This window comes from Taudactylus pleione, unplaced genomic scaffold (genome assembly GCF_031769625.1).
Source record: "Taudactylus pleione unplaced genomic scaffold, aTauple2 ptg000247l, whole genome shotgun sequence".
In the NCBI taxonomy this organism is placed as follows: domain Eukaryota; kingdom Metazoa; phylum Chordata; class Amphibia; order Anura; family Myobatrachidae; genus Taudactylus; species Taudactylus pleione.
The window spans coordinates 645,405-666,031 of NW_028284649.1; the positions used below are offsets into that span (position 1 = coordinate 645,405).

At 53.9% G+C, this 20,627-nt stretch overlaps 1 protein-coding gene across 1 annotated transcript in view; it reads right to left on the minus strand.

Annotated features, from left to right (window-relative positions):
- Window positions 1-991: 991 nt before the first annotated feature.
- LOC148516575 (fibroleukin-like) overlaps window positions 992-20,627 on the minus strand; it is a 54,099-nt gene continuing 34,463 nt past the window's right edge. Inside the window, exon 4 of the mRNA XM_088479852.1 lies at window positions 992-1,774. Coding sequence (XP_088335978.1) covers window positions 1,181-1,774 — 594 coding nt within the window. The 3' untranslated portion in view covers window positions 992-1,180. The remainder of the gene's footprint in view (window positions 1,775-20,627) is intronic.

Here is a 20,627-nt window from a genome sequence, read left to right on the forward strand (position 1 = left end):
TAAGTCCCCCCGGGGTGCCTAAACCTAACCCTCCTCCCCCGTCGCTAAGACCTACCCGGACCTGGCATACTTAGGATCGCGATGCCGGCTGTCGACATCTACAGCCATGTTGGGATTCAGGCGCCGGTCTTCTCGCGCTGAACTAGATTCCGGCGCCGGGATTTTGGCAGCTGGTATCCTGTCTGACAGTAAATTAACCGCATCCCTAAGGCACAATGATCCCTATGGCTAAAGGCATTTTCTGAAAAGTATCAGTGTGTTTTTATCAACAAATAGATCTTACTAACTGCTTTGGGGCTTGTTTACATTGGATGTAAATCATGTTCATGACACGCCTCTCAGATGTAGCAGTACACGCCCATCACATGTATGACACGCCTCTCAGATGTAGCAGTACACGCCCATCACATGTATGACACGCCTCTCAGATGTAGCAGTACATGCCCATCACATGTATGACACGCCTCTCAGATGTAGCAGTACACACCCATCACATGTATGACACGCCTCTCAGATGTAGCAGTGCATGCCCATCACATGTATGACACGCCTCTCAGATGTAGCAGTACACGCCCATCACATGTATGACACGCCTCTCAGATGTAGCAGTACACGCCCATCACATGTATGACACGCCTCTCAGATGTAGCAGTACACGCCCATCACATGTATGACACGCCTCTCAGATGTAGCAGTACACGCCCATCACATGTATGACACGCCTCTCAGATGTAGCAGTACACGCCCATCACATGTATGACACACCTCTCAGATGTAGCAGGAGACGCCTCTCAGATGTAGCAGTACACACCCATCACATGTATGACACGCCTCAGATGTAGCAGGACACGCCCATCACATGTATGACACATCTCTCAGATGTAGCAGGACACGCCCATCACATGTATGACACATCTCTCAGATGTAGCAGGACACGCCCACTGAGATGTAGCAGGACACGCCCACTGAGATGTAGCAGTATACGCCCACATGCTGCTTTCACAATCTCCCTGAAGTGCTTTTTCAAAAGTAGGCAATTATGATACATAATGATTTGAACATGTCTGATTGGTGTTATTGGTCGTTAGCTCTATGTCTCCTTGTATTTAGGTACTTCTTGTCTGCATAATGCGGAGTAAATGTATCACTAACGCTAAGTTCTTGGGAAAAGTCTTCGTCACTAAGAGTTCAGTATCCTCGTTTTCATCTCGACTTTCTTGAATGAGTATTTCTGGTTTGTCCTCTTGTCCGTTAGAATGTACCAAGTGCCCCAGTAAATGCCGCTAGTCACCCCGCTGTATCGTCCTCTGTAATACTTTCCGTTTAAATTGGCTGCCAGACAGGTGTCGAACCACCAGCCGGAACCATAGTACGAGCCGCAGTTTCCGGACGAATAATTGTCATTATCGCCGTCGTGAGTTGTGAAATATTTGTGATCGTGATTGTAATTGCGACTGTAGCTAAGGGCATTCCCGGCATTGCCATGGTACTCCCGGGCAGTCAGTCTGTACTTGTTTTGTTCGCTGGCGACCTTGAACTTCCGGTAGTTGGCATGTCGCTTGACGCTGTACCAGTCCTCTAGTTCGATGCGTAAGGTGTGTTGCCCCAGCCTGGTCAGGCTGTGCAGGTTTTCGTTGCCCAACCAGTGTTCCCCTTGAAAGCTGCCAAACCCCTGTTTATATTCTTGCCACGTACGGTTGAAGTCTACAGCTCCGTCCTGCCTCCTCTGGAATACCGTCCACCCGCCTCCGTCAGTCACCATGTCACAGTAAGCCTAAAACCAACCAGAAATATCTTTCACCAGAATATTCCGACCTTTGCTTCCCAACAATGTACGTACGGCACTGGGTTTACCGGAATCGTATGACAATAAAGTACAATAAAAATGTAACAAAGATAAGTGAGGTCATTGTATGAGACACTTAAAGGGCGCCTGGCACGTACACAGTGGAGGCAGCCATCTTGTGAGCAGGTGCAATATACAAGGAAATGCAGGATATCAATTCAGTAAGTGACCGAAGTGATTTCATTGGTTCCTTGTAAATGTTGTGATTTTCAATAATATGTAAATAACATGGTCTCAGTGATGTCGTAATTATTACTGACTCCCCAAATTACTGTCCTACCAAATCAGCACAGTTGTTAGATATGTATTTATATTGGCATATTATTATTTCAGTGACATCACTGGCACCATGTATGCTGATTGGCTGTATTCTCTTTGATATTTCCATATTATTATTTTAGTGACATCACTGGTTTCATGTTAGCTGATTGGCTTTGTTCTCATTGATATTTGCATATTATTTCAGTGACATCACTGGTTTCATGTTAGCTGATTGGCTTTGTTCTCATTGATATTTGCATATTATTTTAGTGACATCATTGGTTTCATGTTAGCTGATTGGCTTTGTTCTCATTGATATTTGCATATTATTTCAGTGACATCACTGGTTTCATGTTAACTGATTGGCTTTGTTCTCATTGATATTTGCATATTATTTTAGTGACATCATTGGTTTCATGTTAGCTGATTGGCTTTGTTCTCATTGATATTTGCATATTATTTCAGTGACATCACTGGTTTCATGTTAGCTGATTAACTTTGTTCTCATTGATATTTGCATATTATTATTTTTAGTAACATCACGGTTCCATCTTTCAGTTACATCACTGGTTTCATAATGTCAGTGACATCAGTGGTTCCATGTAAGATATTTTCATATGGTTTCTGTGACATCATTAGTTTCATATTATCTGATTGACTGTATTCTTATTGATATTTGCATATTATGATTTCATTGACATCACAGGTTCCATGTTATCTAATTTGCTGTATTCTCATTGATATTTGCATATTATTATTTCAGTAACATCACTGGTCCATCTGTCAGTGACATCACTGGTTTCATTAAAGTGACTTTACAGGTTGCATATTAGCTGTATTCTAATTGATATTTGCATATTATGATTTGAGTAACATCAATGGATCCATGTTATCTGATTGGCTGTATTCTCATTGATATTTGCATATTATGATTTCAGTGATATCACTTGGTTCCATGTTAGCTTATTGGCTCTCAATTATATTTGAATATTATGATTTCAATGACCTCCTTGGTTTATTGTAAGCTAATTGGCTCTGTTTTTATTGATATTTGCATATTATTATTTCAGTAACATCACTGGTTCCATTTGATCTGATTGGCTGTATTCTCATGATATTTGCATATTATGATTTCAGTAACATAATTGGTTCCATGTTATCTGATTGACAGACAGGGGTGACACAGATGAGATAGACAAAGCATGAGACAGACTGTTAGGATGAGAGATGGTTGGAGATTTACACCACTGACGTTCTACTTTACGTGAGAGTTTTGTAGGTATTTTGTTACTGTGGAAGCCCCGGCTGTCATTTCAGTTTACGTGGAGTTTGATGGGTAGCTGGAGCCACTTCATCAAGGGCTATTTAAAGAGTTTGGTGTGATACAGCAGCTCAGGAGCAGTGAATGTAGAAATTGGTGACAGCAGTTGTTGTGGAGAGGTGGACAGTTATTGAAAAAATTGATAGACGTTGTGACATTGAGTGTGGATTCCATAAGGCACATTTAGTGATTTGGAGGGTGATGGGAGACACGTGATGTGTATGAGGTTTGCAGGATTTTTTATTCCATAGTAAATCAGCTATATGTGTGTGTGGGGCCTGGATTTGGTGATATGTCACCAGCTAGTAATAGCAGAAGGAGAGAGAAGTAAATATAGTTATAGGAGGTGTGTAAAAGTTATTTATGGTGACACGATGAGGCTGTAATAGTCAATGTATGATGAAAAGAAAGCTCATGAGTTTTTAGAGGAGGGGAGTGAATCAATATGGCTGCAATGAGCACAGAGAGGTGAGATGCAGGGAGAGGTGAGATGCAGGGACAGGTGAGATGCAGGGAGAGGTGAGATGAAGGGAGAGGGGAGATGCAGGGACAGGTGAGATGCAGGGAGAGGTGAGATGCAGGGAGAGGAGAGATGCAGGGAGAGGCGAGATGCAGGGAGAGGCGAGATGCAGGGAGAGGCGAGATGCAGGGAGAGGCGAGATGCAGGGACAGGTGAGATGCAGGGACAGGTGAGATGCAGGGAGAGGTGAGATGAAGGGAGAGGGGAGATGCAGGGACAGGTGAGATGCAGGGAGAGCTGAGATGCAGGGAGAGCTGAGATGCAGGGAGAGGAGAGATGCAGGGAGAGGAGAGATGCAGGGAGAAGTGAGATGCAGGGAGAAGTGAGATGCAGGGACAGGGGAGATGCAGGGAGAGGAGAGATGCAGGGAGAGGTGAGATGCAGGGAGAGGTGAGAGGCAGGGACAGGTGAGAGGCAGGGACAGGTGAGAGGCAGGGAGAGGTGAGAGGCAGGGAGAGGAGAGAGGCAGGGAGAGGTGAGAGGCAGGGACAGGTGAGATGCAGGGAGAGGTGAGATGCAGGGAGAGGTTAGATGTAGGGAGAGGTGAGATGCAGGGACAGGTGAGATGCAGGGAGAGGTGAGATGCAGGGAGAGGAGATGCAGGGACAGGTGAGATGCAGGGAGAGGTTAGATGCAGGGACAGGAGAGATGCAGGGAGAGGTGAGATGCAGGGAGAGGTGAGATGCAGGGACAGGTGAGATGCGGGGACAGGGGAGATGCGGGGAGAGGTGAGATGCGGGGACAGGGGAGATGCAGGGAGAGGTGAAATGCAGGGAGAGGTGAGATGCAGGGACAGGTGAGATGCAGGGAGAGGTGAGATGCAGGGAGAGGTGAAATGCAGGGAGAGGTGAGATGCAGGGAGAGGTGAAATGCAGGGAGAGGTTAGATGCAGGGAGAGGAGAGATGCAGGGAGAGGTGAGATGCAGGGAGAGGGGAGATGCGGGGACAGGTGAGATGCGGGGAGAGGTGAGATGCAAGGAGAGCTGAGATGCAGGGACAGGGGAGATGCAGGGAGAGGTGAGATGCAGGGACAGGGGAGATGCAGGGAGAGGTGAGATGCAGGGAGAGGAGAGATGCAGGGAGAGGTGAGATGCAGGGAGAGGTGAGATGCAGGGAGAGGTGAGATGCAGGGAGAGGAGAGATGCAGGGAGAGGTGAGATGCAGGGAGAGGTGAGATGCAGGGAGAGGTGAGATGCAGGGGCAGGGGAGATGCAGGGACAGGTTAGATGTAGGGAGAGGAGAGATGCAGGGAGAGGTGAGATGCAGGAGAGGAGAGATGCAGGGAGAGGTGAGATGCAGGGACAGGTGAGATGCAGGGAGAGGTGAGATGCAGGGAGAGGTGAGATGCAGGGAGAGGAGAGATGCAGGGACAAGTGAGAAGCAGGGAGAGGTGAGATGCAGGGAGAGGTTAGATGTAGGGAGAGGTGAGATGCAGGGACAGGTGAGATGCAGGGAGAGGTGAGATGCAGGGAGAGGTGAGAGGTGAGATGCAGGGAGAGGGGAGATGGTGGGAGAGGTTAGATGCAGGGAGAGGAGAGATGCAGGGAGAGGTTAGATGCAGGGAGAGGAGAGATGCAGGGACAGGTGAGATGCAGGGAGAGGTTAGATGCAGGGCCAGGAGAGATGCAGGGAGAGGTGAGATGCAGGGAGAGGTGAGATGCAGGGACAGGTGAGATGCGGGGACAGGGGAGATGCGGGGACAGGGGAGATGCGGGGAGAGGTCAGATGCGGGGAGAGGTGAAATGCAGGGACAGGTGAGATGCAGGGAGAGGTGAGATGCAGGGACAGGTGAGATGCAGGGAGAGGTTAGATGCAGGGCCAGGAGAGATGCAGGGAGAGGTGAGATGCAGGGAGAGGGGAGATGCAGGGACAGGTGAGATGCGGGGACAGGGGAGATGCGGGGACAGGGGAGATGCGGGGAGAGGTCAGATGCGGGGAGAGGTGAAATGCAGGGACAGGTGAGATGCAGGGACAGGTGAGATGCAGGGAGAGGTGAGATGCAGGGAGAGGTGAGATGCAGGGAGAGGTGAGATGCAGGGGCAGGTGAGATGCAAGGAGAGGTGAGATGCAGGGAGAGGGGAGATGCAGGGACAGGTGAGATGCAGGGAGAGGTGAGATGCAGGGGCAGGTGAGATGCAGGGAGAGGTGAGATGCAGGGAGAGGAGAGATGTAGGGACAGGTGAGATGCAGGGAGAGGTGAGATGCAGGGACAGGTGAGATGAAGGGAGAGGTGAGATGCAGGGAGAGGTGAGATGCAGGGAGAGGAGAGATGCAGGGACAGGTGAGATGCAGGGACAGGAGAGATGCAGGGAGAGGTGAGATGCAGGGGCAGGTGAGATGCAGGGACAGGTGAGATGTAGGGAGAGGTGAGATGCAGGGAGAGGAGAGATGCAGGGAGAGGTGAGATGCAGGGAGAGGAGAGATGCAGGGACAGGTGAGATGCAGGGACAGGTGAGATGCAGGGAGAGGTGAGATGCAGGGGCAGGTGAGATGCAGGGACAGGTGAGATGCAGGGAGAGGAGAGATGCAGGGAGAGGTGAGATGCAGGGAGAGGAGAGATGCAGGGACAGGTGAGATGCAGGGAGAGGTTAGATGCAGGGCCAGGAGAGATGCAGGGAGAGGTGAGATGCAGGGAGAGGTGAGATGCAGGGACAGGTGAGATGCGGGGACAGGGGAGATGCGGGGACAGGGGAGATGCGGGGAGAGGTCAGATGCGGGGAGAGGTGAAATGCAGGGACAGGTGAGATGCAGGGAGAGGTGAGATGCAGGGACAGGTGAGATGCAGGGAGAGGTTAGATGCAGGGCCAGGAGAGATGCAGGGAGAGGTGAGATGCAGGGAGAGGGGAGATGCAGGGACAGGTGAGATGCGGGGACAGGGGAGATGCGGGGACAGGGGAGATGCGGGGAGAGGTCAGATGCGGGGAGAGGTGAAATGCAGGGACAGGTGAGATGCAGGGACAGGTGAGATGCAGGGAGAGGTGAGATGCAGGGAGAGGTGAGATGCAGGGGCAGGTGAGATGCAAGGAGAGGTGAGATGCAGGGAGAGGGGAGATGCAGGGACAGGTGAGATGCAGGGAGAGGTGAGATGCAGGGGCAGGTGAGATGCAGGGAGAGGTGAGATGCAGGGAGAGGAGAGATGTAGGGACAGGTGAGATGCAGGGAGAGGTGAGATGCAGGGAGAGGAGAGATGCAGGGAGAGGAGAGATGCAGGGACAGGAGAGATGCAGGGAGAGGTGAGATGCAGGGAGAGGTGAGATGCAGGGAGTGGTGAGATGCAGGGAGAGGTGAGATGCAGGGAGAGGTGAGATGCAGGGAGTGGTGAGATGCAGGGACAGGTGAGATGCAGGGAGAGGTGAGATGCAGAGAGAGGTGAGATGCAGGGAGAGGAGAGATGCAGGGACAGGTGAGATGCAGGGAGAGGGGAGATGCAGGGAGAGGGGAGATGCAGGGGCAGGGGAGATGCAGGGAGAGGGGAGATGCAGGGAGAGGAGAGATGCAGGGAGAGGAGAGATGCAGGGACAGGTGAGATGCAGGGAGAGGTGAGATGCAGGGAGAGGAGAGATGCAGGGAGAGGTGAGATGCAGGGAGAGGTGAGATGCAGGGAGAGGGGAGATGCAGGGAGAGGTGAGATGCAGGGACAGGTGAGATGGAGGGAGAGGTGAGATGCAAGGAGAGGTGAGATGCAGGGAGAGGTGAGATGCAGGGAGAGGTGAGATGCAGGGACAGGAGAGATGCAGGGACAGGTGAGATGCAGGGAGAGGTGAGATGCAGGGAGAGGTGAGATGCAGGGACAGGAGAGATGCAGGGAGAGGTGAGATGCAGGGAGAGGTGAGATGCAGGGAGTGGTGAGATGCAGGGAGAGGTGAAATGCAGGGAGAGGTGAGATGCAGGGAGTGGTGAGATGCAGGGAGAGGTGAGATGCAGGGACAGGTGAGATGCAGGGAGAGGTGAGATGCAGGGACAGGTGAGATGAAGGGAGAGGTGAGATGCAGGGAGAGGTGAGATGCAGGGAGAGGAGAGATGCAGGGACAGGTGAGATGCAGGGACAGGAGAGATGCAGGGAGAGGTGAGATGCAGGGGCAGGTGAGATGCAGGGACAGGTGAGATGTAGGGAGAGGTGAGATGCAGGGAGAGGAGAGATGCAGGGAGAGGTCAGATGCAGGGAGAGGAGAGATGCAGGGACAGGTGAGATGCAGGGACAGGTGAGATGCAGGGAGAGGTGAGATGCAGGGGCAGGTGAGATGCATGGACAGGTGAGATGTAGGGACAGGTGAGATGCAGGGAGAGGAGAGATGCAGGGAGAGGTGAGATGCAGGGAGAGGAGAGATGCAGGGAGAGGTGAGATGCAGGGGCAGGTGAGATGCAGGGAGAGGTGAGATGCAGGGAGAGGAGAGATGTAGGGACAGGTGAGATGCAGGGAGAGGTGAGATGCAGGGAGAGGAGAGATGCAGGGAGAGGAGAGATGCAGGGACAGGTGAGATGCAGGGACAGGTGAGATGCAGGGAGAGGTGAGATGCAGGGGCAGGTGAGATGCATGGACAGGTGAGATGTAGGGACAGGTGAGATGTAGGGAGAGGAGAGATGCAGGGAGAGGTGAGATGCAGGAGAGGAGAGATGCAGGGAGAGGTGAGATGCAGGGACAGGTGAGATGCAGGGAGAGGTGAGATGCAGGGAGAGGAGAGATGCAGGGAGAGGTGAGATGCAGGGACAAGTGAGAAGCAGGGAGAGGTGAGATGCAGGGAGAGGTTAGATGTAGGGAGAGGTGAGATGCAGGGACAGGTGAGATGCAGGGAGAGGTGAGATGCAGGGAGAGGTGAGAGGTGAGATGCAGGGAGAGGGGAGATGGTGGGAGAGGTTAGATGCAGGGAGAGGAGAGATGCAGGGAGAGGTTAGATGCAGGGAGAGGAGAGATGCAGGGACAGGTGAGATGCAGGGAGAGGTTAGATGCAGGGCCAGGAGAGATGCAGGGAGAGGTGAGATGCAGGGAGAGGTGAGATGCAGGGACAGGTGAGATGCGGGGACAGGGGAGATGCGGGGACAGGGGAGATGCGGGGAGAGGTCAGATGCGGGGAGAGGTGAAATGCAGGGACAGGTGAGATGCAGGGAGAGGTGAGATGCAGGGACAGGTGAGATGCAGGGAGAGGTTAGATGCAGGGCCAGGAGAGATGCAGGGAGAGGTGAGATGCAGGGAGAGGGGAGATGCAGGGACAGGTGAGATGCGGGGACAGGGGAGATGCGGGGACAGGGGAGATGCGGGGAGAGGTCAGATGCGGGGAGAGGTGAAATGCAGGGACAGGTGAGATGCAGGGACAGGTGAGATGCAGGGAGAGGTGAGATGCAGGGAGAGGTGAGATGCAGGGAGAGGTGAGATGCAGGGGCAGGTGAGATGCAAGGAGAGGTGAGATGCAGGGAGAGGGGAGATGCAGGGACAGGTGAGATGCAGGGAGAGGTGAGATGCAGGGGCAGGTGAGATGCAGGGAGAGGTGAGATGCAGGGAGAGGAGAGATGTAGGGACAGGTGAGATGCAGGGAGAGGTGAGATGCAGGGACAGGTGAGATGAAGGGAGAGGTGAGATGCAGGGAGAGGTGAGATGCAGGGAGAGGAGAGATGCAGGGACAGGTGAGATGCAGGGACAGGAGAGATGCAGGGAGAGGTGAGATGCAGGGGCAGGTGAGATGCAGGGACAGGTGAGATGTAGGGAGAGGTGAGATGCAGGGAGAGGAGAGATGCAGGGAGAGGTGAGATGCAGGGAGAGGAGAGATGCAGGGACAGGTGAGATGCAGGGACAGGTGAGATGCAGGGAGAGGTGAGATGCAGGGGCAGGTGAGATGCAGGGACAGGTGAGATGCAGGGAGAGGAGAGATGCAGGGAGAGGTGAGATGCAGGGAGAGGAGAGATGCAGGGACAGGTGAGATGCAGGGAGAGGTTAGATGCAGGGCCAGGAGAGATGCAGGGAGAGGTGAGATGCAGGGAGAGGTGAGATGCAGGGACAGGTGAGATGCGGGGACAGGGGAGATGCGGGGACAGGGGAGATGCGGGGAGAGGTCAGATGCGGGGAGAGGTGAAATGCAGGGACAGGTGAGATGCAGGGAGAGGTGAGATGCAGGGACAGGTGAGATGCAGGGAGAGGTTAGATGCAGGGCCAGGAGAGATGCAGGGAGAGGTGAGATGCAGGGAGAGGGGAGATGCAGGGACAGGTGAGATGCGGGGACAGGGGAGATGCGGGGACAGGGGAGATGCGGGGAGAGGTCAGATGCGGGGAGAGGTGAAATGCAGGGACAGGTGAGATGCAGGGACAGGTGAGATGCAGGGAGAGGTGAGATGCAGGGAGAGGTGAGATGCAGGGGCAGGTGAGATGCAAGGAGAGGTGAGATGCAGGGAGAGGGGAGATGCAGGGACAGGTGAGATGCAGGGAGAGGTGAGATGCAGGGGCAGGTGAGATGCAGGGAGAGGTGAGATGCAGGGAGAGGAGAGATGTAGGGACAGGTGAGATGCAGGGAGAGGTGAGATGCAGGGAGAGGAGAGATGCAGGGAGAGGAGAGATGCAGGGACAGGAGAGATGCAGGGAGAGGTGAGATGCAGGGAGAGGTGAGATGCAGGGAGTGGTGAGATGCAGGGAGAGGTGAGATGCAGGGAGAGGTGAGATGCAGGGAGTGGTGAGATGCAGGGACAGGTGAGATGCAGGGAGAGGTGAGATGCAGAGAGAGGTGAGATGCAGGGAGAGGAGAGATGCAGGGACAGGTGAGATGCAGGGAGAGGGGAGATGCAGGGAGAGGGGAGATGCAGGGGCAGGGGAGATGCAGGGAGAGGGGAGATGCAGGGAGAGGAGAGATGCAGGGAGAGGAGAGATGCAGGGACAGGTGAGATGCAGGGAGAGGTGAGATGCAGGGAGAGGAGAGATGCAGGGAGAGGTGAGATGCAGGGAGAGGTGAGATGCAGGGAGAGGGGAGATGCAGGGAGAGGTGAGATGCAGGGACAGGTGAGATGGAGGGAGAGGTGAGATGCAAGGAGAGGTGAGATGCAGGGAGAGGTGAGATGCAGGGAGAGGTGAGATGCAGGGACAGGAGAGATGCAGGGACAGGTGAGATGCAGGGAGAGGTGAGATGCAGGGAGAGGTGAGATGCAGGGACAGGAGAGATGCAGGGAGAGGTGAGATGCAGGGAGAGGTGAGATGCAGGGAGTGGTGAGATGCAGGGAGAGGTGAAATGCAGGGAGAGGTGAGATGCAGGGAGTGGTGAGATGCAGGGAGAGGTGAGATGCAGGGACAGGTGAGATGCAGGGAGAGGTGAGATGCAGGGACAGGTGAGATGAAGGGAGAGGTGAGATGCAGGGAGAGGTGAGATGCAGGGAGAGGAGAGATGCAGGGACAGGTGAGATGCAGGGACAGGAGAGATGCAGGGAGAGGTGAGATGCAGGGGCAGGTGAGATGCAGGGACAGGTGAGATGTAGGGAGAGGTGAGATGCAGGGAGAGGAGAGATGCAGGGAGAGGTCAGATGCAGGGAGAGGAGAGATGCAGGGACAGGTGAGATGCAGGGACAGGTGAGATGCAGGGAGAGGTGAGATGCAGGGGCAGGTGAGATGCATGGACAGGTGAGATGTAGGGACAGGTGAGATGCAGGGAGAGGAGAGATGCAGGGAGAGGTGAGATGCAGGGAGAGGAGAGATGCAGGGAGAGGTGAGATGCAGGGGCAGGTGAGATGCAGGGAGAGGTGAGATGCAGGGAGAGGAGAGATGTAGGGACAGGTGAGATGCAGGGAGAGGTGAGATGCAGGGAGAGGAGAGATGCAGGGAGAGGAGAGATGCAGGGACAGGTGAGATGCAGGGACAGGTGAGATGCAGGGAGAGGTGAGATGCAGGGGCAGGTGAGATGCATGGACAGGTGAGATGTAGGGACAGGTGAGATGCAGGGAGAGGAGAGATGCAGGGAGAGGTGAGATGCAGGGAGAGGAGAGATGCAGGGAGAGGTGAGATGCAGGGGCAGGTGAGATGCAGGGAGAGGTGAGATGCAGGGAGAGGAGAGATGTAGGGACAGGTGAGATGCAGGGAGAGGTGAGATGCAGGGAGAGGAGAGATGCAGGGAGAGGAGAGATGCAGGGACAGGTGAGATGGAGGGACAGGTGAGATGGAGGGACAGGTGAGATGCAGGGAGAGGTGAGATGTAGGGAGAGGCGAGATGCAGGGAGAGGAGAGATGCAGGGAGAGGTGAGATGCAGGGAGAGGTGAGATGCAGGGGCAGGTGAGATGCAGGGAGAGGAGAGATGCAGGGACAGGTGAGATGGAGTGAGAGGTGAGATGCAGGGACAGGTGAGATGTAGGGAGAGGTGAGATGCAGGGAGAGGGGAGATGCAGGGAGAGGGGAGATGCAGGGAGGGGGGAGATGCAGGGAGAGGTGAGATGGAGGGACAGGTGAGATGCAGGGAGAAGTTAGATGTAGGGAGAGGTGAGATGCAGGGAGAGGAGAGATGCAGGGACAGGTGAGATGCAGGGAGAGGTTAGATGTAGGGAGAGGTGAGATGCAGGGACAGGTGAGATGCAGGGAGAAGTTAGATGTAGGGAGAGGTGAGATGCAGGGAGAGGAGAGATGCAGGGACAGGTGAGATGCAGGGAGAGGTTAGATGTAGGGAGAGGTGAGATGCAGGGACAGGTGAGATGCAGGGAGAGGTGAGATGGAGGGAGAGGTGAGATGCAGGGAGAGGTGAGATTCAGGGACAGGTGAGATGCAGGGAGAGGTGAGATGCAGGGACAGGTGAGATGCAGGGACAGGTGAGATGCAGGGAGAGGGGAGATGCAGGGAGAGGTGAGATGCAGGGACAGGTGAGATGCAGGGAGAGGTGAGATGCAGGGAGAGGTGAGATGCAGGGACAGGAGAGATGCAGGGAGAGGTGAGATGCAGGGAGAGGTGAGATACAGGGGCAGGTGAGATGTAGGGAGAGGCGAGATGCAGGGAGAGGAGAGATGCAGGGAGAGGTGAGATGCAGGGAGAGGTGAGATGCAGGGGCAGGTGAGATGCAGGGAGAGGAGAGATGCAGGGACAGGTGAGATGGAGTGAGAGGTGAGATGCAGGGACAGGTGAGATGTAGGGAGAGGTGAGATGCAGGGAGAGGGGAGATGCAGGGAGAGGGGAGATGCAGGGAGGGGGGAGATGCAGGGAGAGGTGAGATGGAGGGACAGGTGAGATGCAGGGAGAAGTTAGATGTAGGGAGAGGTGAGATGCAGGGAGAGGAGAGATGCAGGGACAGGTGAGATGCAGGGAGAGGTTAGATGTAGGGAGAGGTGAGATGCAGGGACAGGTGAGATGCAGGGAGAAGTTAGATGTAGGGAGAGGTGAGATGCAGGGAGAGGAGAGATGCAGGGACAGGTGAGATGCAGGGAGAGGTTAGATGTAGGGAGAGGTGAGATGCAGGGACAGGTGAGATGCAGGGAGAGGTGAGATGGAGGGAGAGGTGAGATGCAGGGAGAGGTGAGATTCAGGGACAGGTGAGATGCAGGGAGAGGTGAGATGCAGGGACAGGTGAGATGCAGGGACAGGTGAGATGCAGGGAGAGGGGAGATGCAGGGAGAGGGGAGATGCAGGGAGAGGTGAGATGCAGGGACAGGTGAGATGCAGGGAGAGGGGAGATGCAGGGAGAGGTGAGATGTAGGGAGAGGTGAGATGCAGGGAGAGGTGAGATGCAGGGACAGGTGAGATGCAGGGAGAGGTGAGATGCAGGGAGAGGTGAGGATGTTGTATCCTTAGAGAAAATACAATGGAGTGTTTTGATGAAAAGAATTGTGTAGTACATGTACATGGTGAGTTATTTGTGGAAAGAATTTAAATAAATCATTTTTTTAATCTGGAATTACCTTAGATGTTGGTCACTGGGCCTGATTCAGAGCCGTTCGCTATTTGTGGTCGCTCGTTTAAAAACAAGGGGTGGCTATTCAAATGATCCGTACGCACATTGCAGTCTGTTCACACCTCTAAGTCTGAACGAGCGAGCAAAACATACGCTCGTTTATTTGTTAAAAACGCCCCCTGGCCGCTCGCATCCTACGTCATGTCCGCTATTTATTAGATTAATCGAGTACATCGACCAGCGTATGAACTGCTCGCTATTCTTGTGGTTGGTGTTTGCTACCACAAATTTGCGAGCAGTTCTGGCTATAAAATAACCCAGTGACGTGGTCAATGACGCTGCTGTTTTAAATATGCACACCCATAAAACGCCCGTTTTGACCTTTAAGCACGCCTGCGTTCGGATCTCCACTCCCCATTTTCAAGCACCTTCCCCTGTTACCACCCACATACGCCTCATTCTGTCACTCAAAATAGCAGGCCCTCGCTATATTGCGTACCAACGATTTTCGGCCGCACTGACCGTACGCATGCGCAGATGTGCAAACATCGCTCGGAACGAGCGTACTGCCGCTAACGAGCGGCTCTGAATGAGGGCCACTGTTTGTTCAACTATTTCATTAACTGTTATGTTAACATACTTTGTGATTTTTTAACACTTCATCCATTTAACCACAGCTGCCCCTATACTGAATCTAAAGGAATGGTATCCTTGATTAAGAGAGACAGTTCTACATCTGAGTCAATTGGTCCACTGATCAAAGGAGATAACTTGCTCTGGGTTGAAGCAAAAACCAGGCCAGTTATCTACCATACACTATGCTTCACTGAACACTATGGCCCTGATTCAGACCCGCTCGCTGCCGGAGGCACCTCGCAGGTCTGAAGGGCGTTTTTTTTTTTTTTTTGTGACCGGCCTCCTGGCCACTCACTAAGCTGTGGGTGACCACCCACAACTTTAGCGAGCGACCAGGTGATGGTCGCGACCATCAAGGCTTGCGACGAGACCCTTGTGGTAGGGAACGCCTCCGTTTGTCCAGCCACCCCCCCCCCCCGACCTGCCTGCCAAACGGGTCGAGCTGTCGATCAAAATCGACAGCCGCCCCTTTTGGATGGGAGCGCCGGTGCGAGTGATTTCTCGCTCGCTCCGGGGCTCACGCACGCGCAGGGCGCACTGCCCGGCCATCTCGACACGCTTGCGAGCACTAAGCGTTCGCGAGCGGGTCTGAATCAGGCACGATATCCTATACGTGTAATAACAAATATTTGCAAAAGATGGAATCACGTACATTTAATATCGCACATGATTGCATGAGGTTCTGTGCAGAGGGCCTGATTCAGAGCCGTTCGCTATTTGCGGTCGTTCGTTCAAAAACAAGGGGTGGCTATTCAAATGATCCGTTCGCAAATTGCAGTCTGTTCACACCTCTAAGTCTGAACGAGCGAGCAAAACATACGCTTGTTTTTTTGTTAAAAACGCCCCCTGGCCGCTCGCACCATACGTCATGTCCGCTATTTATTAGATTAATCGAGTACATCGACCAGCGTATGAACTGCTCGCTATTCTTGTGGTTGGTTTTTGCTACCACAATCTTGCGAGCAGTTCTGGCTATAAAATAACCCAGTGACATGGTCAATGACGCTGCTGTATTAATTATGCACACCCATAAAACGCCCGTTTTGACCTTTAAGCACGCCTGCGTTCGGATCTCCACTCCCCATTTTCAAGCACCTTCCCCTGTTACCACCCACATACGCCTCATTCTGTCACTCAAAATAGCAGGCATTCGCTATATTGCGAGCACATGAATTTCGGCCGCACTGACTGGTTCGCGCATGCGTATAACGATCCGTACGCATGCGCAGATGTGCGAACATCGCTCGGAACGAGCGTACTGCCGCTAGCGAGTGGCTCTGAATGAGGGCCAGAGTGTAGATGAGATGAAATCACATATATTTAAAACCGCACATGATAATATGAGATATGGTAAGAACTTACCCTTGTTATCTCTATTTCTACGAAGTCCATAGGGTTCCACAGGATACCTTGGGGTATAGGTGTGACGTCAGTCGCAGGGCACCAAAGAGTTAAGCTTTCAGCCTCCCAGGATGCACTAGGTCCCCCTCCTATACCCCGCCCCCGAGCCAAGGCACCTCAGTTAGTTACCAAGCCATAGGCCGGAGGAGGAGAAGGAAGAGAGAGAACAAAGATCTGGACACATACAAGAATCACATTCTCACCAGAGGGAGACGGAAAACCGGTGACCAGAGCAAAGCCCATCTGCAGCACAGGTGCGACAGGGCGGGAGTCCTGTGGAACCCTATGGACTTCGTAGAAATAGAGATAACAAGGGTAAGTTCTTACCATATCTCATATTTTCTACTTCAGGGTCCATAGGGTATCCACAGGATACCTTGGGGATGTCCCAAAGCAGTATCCTTTAAGGGTGGGGACGCTCCTGTGCAGAAAGGAGAATCCGCCGCCCGAAGGAAGCATCCTGAGAGGCGAAGGTGTCAAACCTGTAATACCTCACGAAGGTATGGACAGAAGACCACGTAGCAGCCTTGCAGATCTGAACTGCCGAGGCACCACGTCGAGCTGCCCACGAAGGACCCACAGACCTAGTGGAATGAGCCTTCAGAGAAGGAGGGACCGGTAGGCCTTCATGAAGATAAGCTTCAGAAATAGCCATACGGATCCAGGCTGCCAAAGTTTGCTTTGAAGCAGGCCAACCCTTTTTACGGAAGCCAAAGAGGACAAACAAAGCGTCCGACTTCCTAAACGAAGAAGTGCGGTCAACATAAGTCCTTAAGGCCCGCACAACATCCAAAGAGGCCTCACCCACGGAAAGACCCGGTGAGTTAAAGGCCGGAACCACTATTTCCTCGTTAATATGAAACTGGGAAACAACTTTGGGAAGAAACTCGGGCCGAGTGCGGAGCACTGCCCTGTTCCCATAAAAAACCAAGAAAGGGGGTCTACAAGAAAGAGCCCCTAACTCAGAAACACGTCTGGCCGAAGCAATGGCCAGAAGGAAAACAGTCTTAGCTGTTAGCCATTTAAGATCCACTGAGCCCAGTGGTTCAAACGGCGGTCCTTGGAGAGCCCTCAGGACCACAGCCAAATCCCAAGGCGCCACAGGTGGAACAAAGGGCGGCTGAATGCGGAGAACACCCTGCATAAAGGTGCGCACATCCAGGATTGTAGCAATCCTACGGTGAAACCAGACAGATAGGGCCGAAACCTGTACCTTCAAAGAAGCAAGGCGAAGCCCATGATCTAGTCCCGCTTGCAGGAAGGCGAGAATCCGAGACAGACGAAACTCCCGCGGTGCATAACCTCTCGGTCGACACCACTGGAAGAACGTATGCCACACGCGATGGTATATCCTCGCGGAAGACGGTTTCCGAGCTCGTAACATGGTCCGCACCACAGAGCTGGAAAACCCCCGGGACCTCAGCATGGCCGTCTCAACAGCCACGCCGTCAAAGACAGCCGAGTCAGGTCCGGGTGAAGGCAAGGACCCTGAGACAGAAGGTCCGGTCGTATCGGCAACCGCAGAGGAATGTCCACGGACAGACCCTGAAGGTCTGAGAACCAGTGCCGTCTGGGCCACGCGGGAGCTATCAACAGGAGCGTCCCTCCTTCCTGTTTGAATTTCCGGATTACCCGTGGAAGAAGGGAGACCGGAGGGAACAGGTATGCGAACCGGAACGTCCACCTGACGGACAGAGCATCCACCAGAGACGCCCCTTCGTCTCTTGTGCGAGACCCGTACACCGGCAACTTGTTGTTGTGCCGGGACGCCATGAGGTCGATTTCTGGAAGACCCCACCTGTCCACCAGTAGTTGAAAAACGTCCGGGTGCAGGGACCATTCCCCCGGATGAACGTCCTGGCGACTTAGAAAGTCCGCCTCCCAATTGAGCACTCCCGGGATGAAGACCGCTGATATGGCCGGAAGATTGCGCTCCGCCCAAACCAGGATCCGAGAGACCTCTACGAGAGCCGCCCGACTGCGAGTTCCTCCTTGCCTGTTTATGTAGGCCACGGTGGTAGCGTTGTCCGACTGGACCTGCACCGGGCGACCCTGGAGAAACCGCTGTGCCTGCTGGAGAGCATTGAAGACCGCACGGAGTTCCAAGATATTTATTGGAAGCTCCGCTTCTGTCGGCGTCCACCTGCCCTGGAACAAGTGTGGACCCGAAACTGCTCCCCAGCCCCGAAGACTGGCGTCCGTTGTCAACAGGACCCAATTTGGAACCCAGAACGGACGTCCCTTGTTGAGGTGGGTCGTCTGTAACCACCACGTAAGGGACAGGCGAACCTCCTGGGTGAGCACAATCGTCTGGGACTTCAGAGACTGAGTCAGCCCGTTCCACTTGGACAGGATCAGGTGCTGCAGAGGTCTGGAGTGAAACTGGGCGTATTCCACCATGTCGAACACCGACACCATGGAGCCCAGTAACCTCATCGCCGAGTGTAAGGACACCCGGCGGCTGTGCAGACAACTGCGCACCCTTGACTGTAAAGCAGAGATCTTGTCCTCCGTCACGAAGATCCTTTGCTGTCCCGAGTCCAATAAGGCTCCAAGATGCAAAATCCTCCGAGACGGGATTAGAGTGGACTTCTGCCAGTTGATTAGCCAGCCGTGCCGTTGCAGCAGTGCAATGGTCAGGTCCAAGTGGCGTAACAGGAGCTCTGGAGATCCTGCCACCAATAACAGGTCGTCCAAATACGGCAACATGCGGACTCCCTGCAGCCGCAGAGAAGCCGCCATGACCGCCATCACCTTGGTGAAAACACGTGGTGCTGTTGCCAGGCCAAAAGGTAACGCCCGAAACTGGAAGTGGTCGCTGCTGATTGCAAACCTGAGGAACTGTTGATGGCGCCAAAGAATAGGGACATGCAGGTAAGCGTCCTGTATGTCCAATGACACCAAGTAGTCCCCAGGTTCCAGCGCCAGAATGATGGACCGTAGGGTCTCCATCCGAAACTTCGGGACCCGCAAAGACTTGTTGAGTGCTTTGAGGTTGAGAATCGGACGATATGACCCATTGGGTTTCTGTACCAAAAATAGATTTGAATAGAAACCCTGGCCCCTCTGGGAGAATGGAACCGCCACTATAACTCCAGCCTGGAGCATAGTGTGCAATACCTTCCGCAGCTCCGTAGCCTTGTTCCGGTCTGATGGGAGACCCGTGGTGAAGAAGCGAGCCGGGGGTCTGTGCCGGAAGGAGAGGGCGTATCCGTGGGAAACCACCTCCAGAACCCAAGTGTCTGTCGTAGTGGTCGACCAACACTGGGCGAACTGTAGCAGGCGGCCTCCCACCCTGGGATCCCCCAAAGGGATGCCCGGACCGTCAGGCCGCAGGCTTGTCATCTGGCTTGGGGGCCGGACGTCTGGTACTCCATGCCTGCTTCCGGGGCTTGACCGATTTCTTAGGGCCAGCCTGTCGAGGAAACGACTGTGGTTTGGGCCTGCCCTGGGCCCTAGATGACCGAAAGGACGATGGTCCCGAACCAGAAGGAGCAGCGGCCGACGGGAGACAGGCAGATTTGGCTGCCGCCAGCGTGGCCACAATCTTATCCAGATCCGGACCGAAGAGAACTTCTCCGGTAAACGGCAACGCTTCCAGACCTTTCTTGGAATCTGCGTCCGCCTTCCAGGATCGCAGCCACAAGGTGCGACGAGCAGCTACCGCTGCTGAAGAAATTCTAGACACCAGAGTACTAATGTCTAGAGCCGCCTCGTTGATGTAGGTGGCCGAATCACGGAGATTGCCAATCAACTCCGCCTGATCGGCCGGACAGTCGGATTCAAAAGAAGCCTCTAATGAATCCGCCCAGCGCTCCATCGCTCTGGCAACCCAGCAAATGGCCATAGCCGACCGTGCTTCCCCCCCTGCAAGGGAATAAGCGGACTTCAGGCAGATTTCTACCTTGCGGTCCGTAGCATCCTTAAGGGAGGACATGGATGGCATCGGCAATGTGGCACTACGGACAAGACGGGTCACGTGAGAATCCACCTGTGGAGGGGATTCCCACTTCGCAAAATAATTATCCGCGAACGGATAAGCCACCGCCAGGCGTCTCTGCGGCTGGTATCTTTTGCCAGGTTGTTTCCACGCCTCCTCTAAATGGTCCACCAACTGACCCGAAAGAGGAAAGACTGTGGCATCGCCCTTCACATCTTTGAAAAAGGCATACTTAGATTTAGCCGCTGGGGGAACTTCGTCCTCAATCACCAAGGCTGTGCGGACCGCCCGAATAAGTCCAGGAATATATACTTTGGACTTAGCATCAGCGTCCTTAGTATGGAGAGGTTCCTGATCGTAAGGATCTAGAATCTCCCCATCATCAGACGTCCCTTCGTCATCCTCATAAGGAGCGGACAGAGACGCCACCGGCCTTTTATGAGACCGCATCACAGACTCCCCTTGCAACACATCCGACAAGTGCTGTACAGAACTCGTCAGGGAGTTAACCCACGCTGGCTCCTGAGAACCCGGGAGCGGGGAAATAGGGAGACTGTGGGGTACCACCAACTGTCGTGGGAACCCCTGCATGGGTGACGACACCACAGACTGCTGGGACAAACCCATCGGAGTAAACGCGGGCTGCGGAGCTAACTGGCCCACTAAAGCTGTTAACGCCTGAGCGAAACAAGCCCAGGGTGGCTCCTGTACCGGTGCTGTAACCGTAATAGGCCGCGCCATGGACAAACACTGCCGGCAAAGGCCCTCCGCGCTACCCTCCCCCTCCGCTAACGGTACTTTGCACGTGGTACACTGTAGCCGGAGGGGAAAATCACTTTCAGACATGATGGCACCACGTATGTGA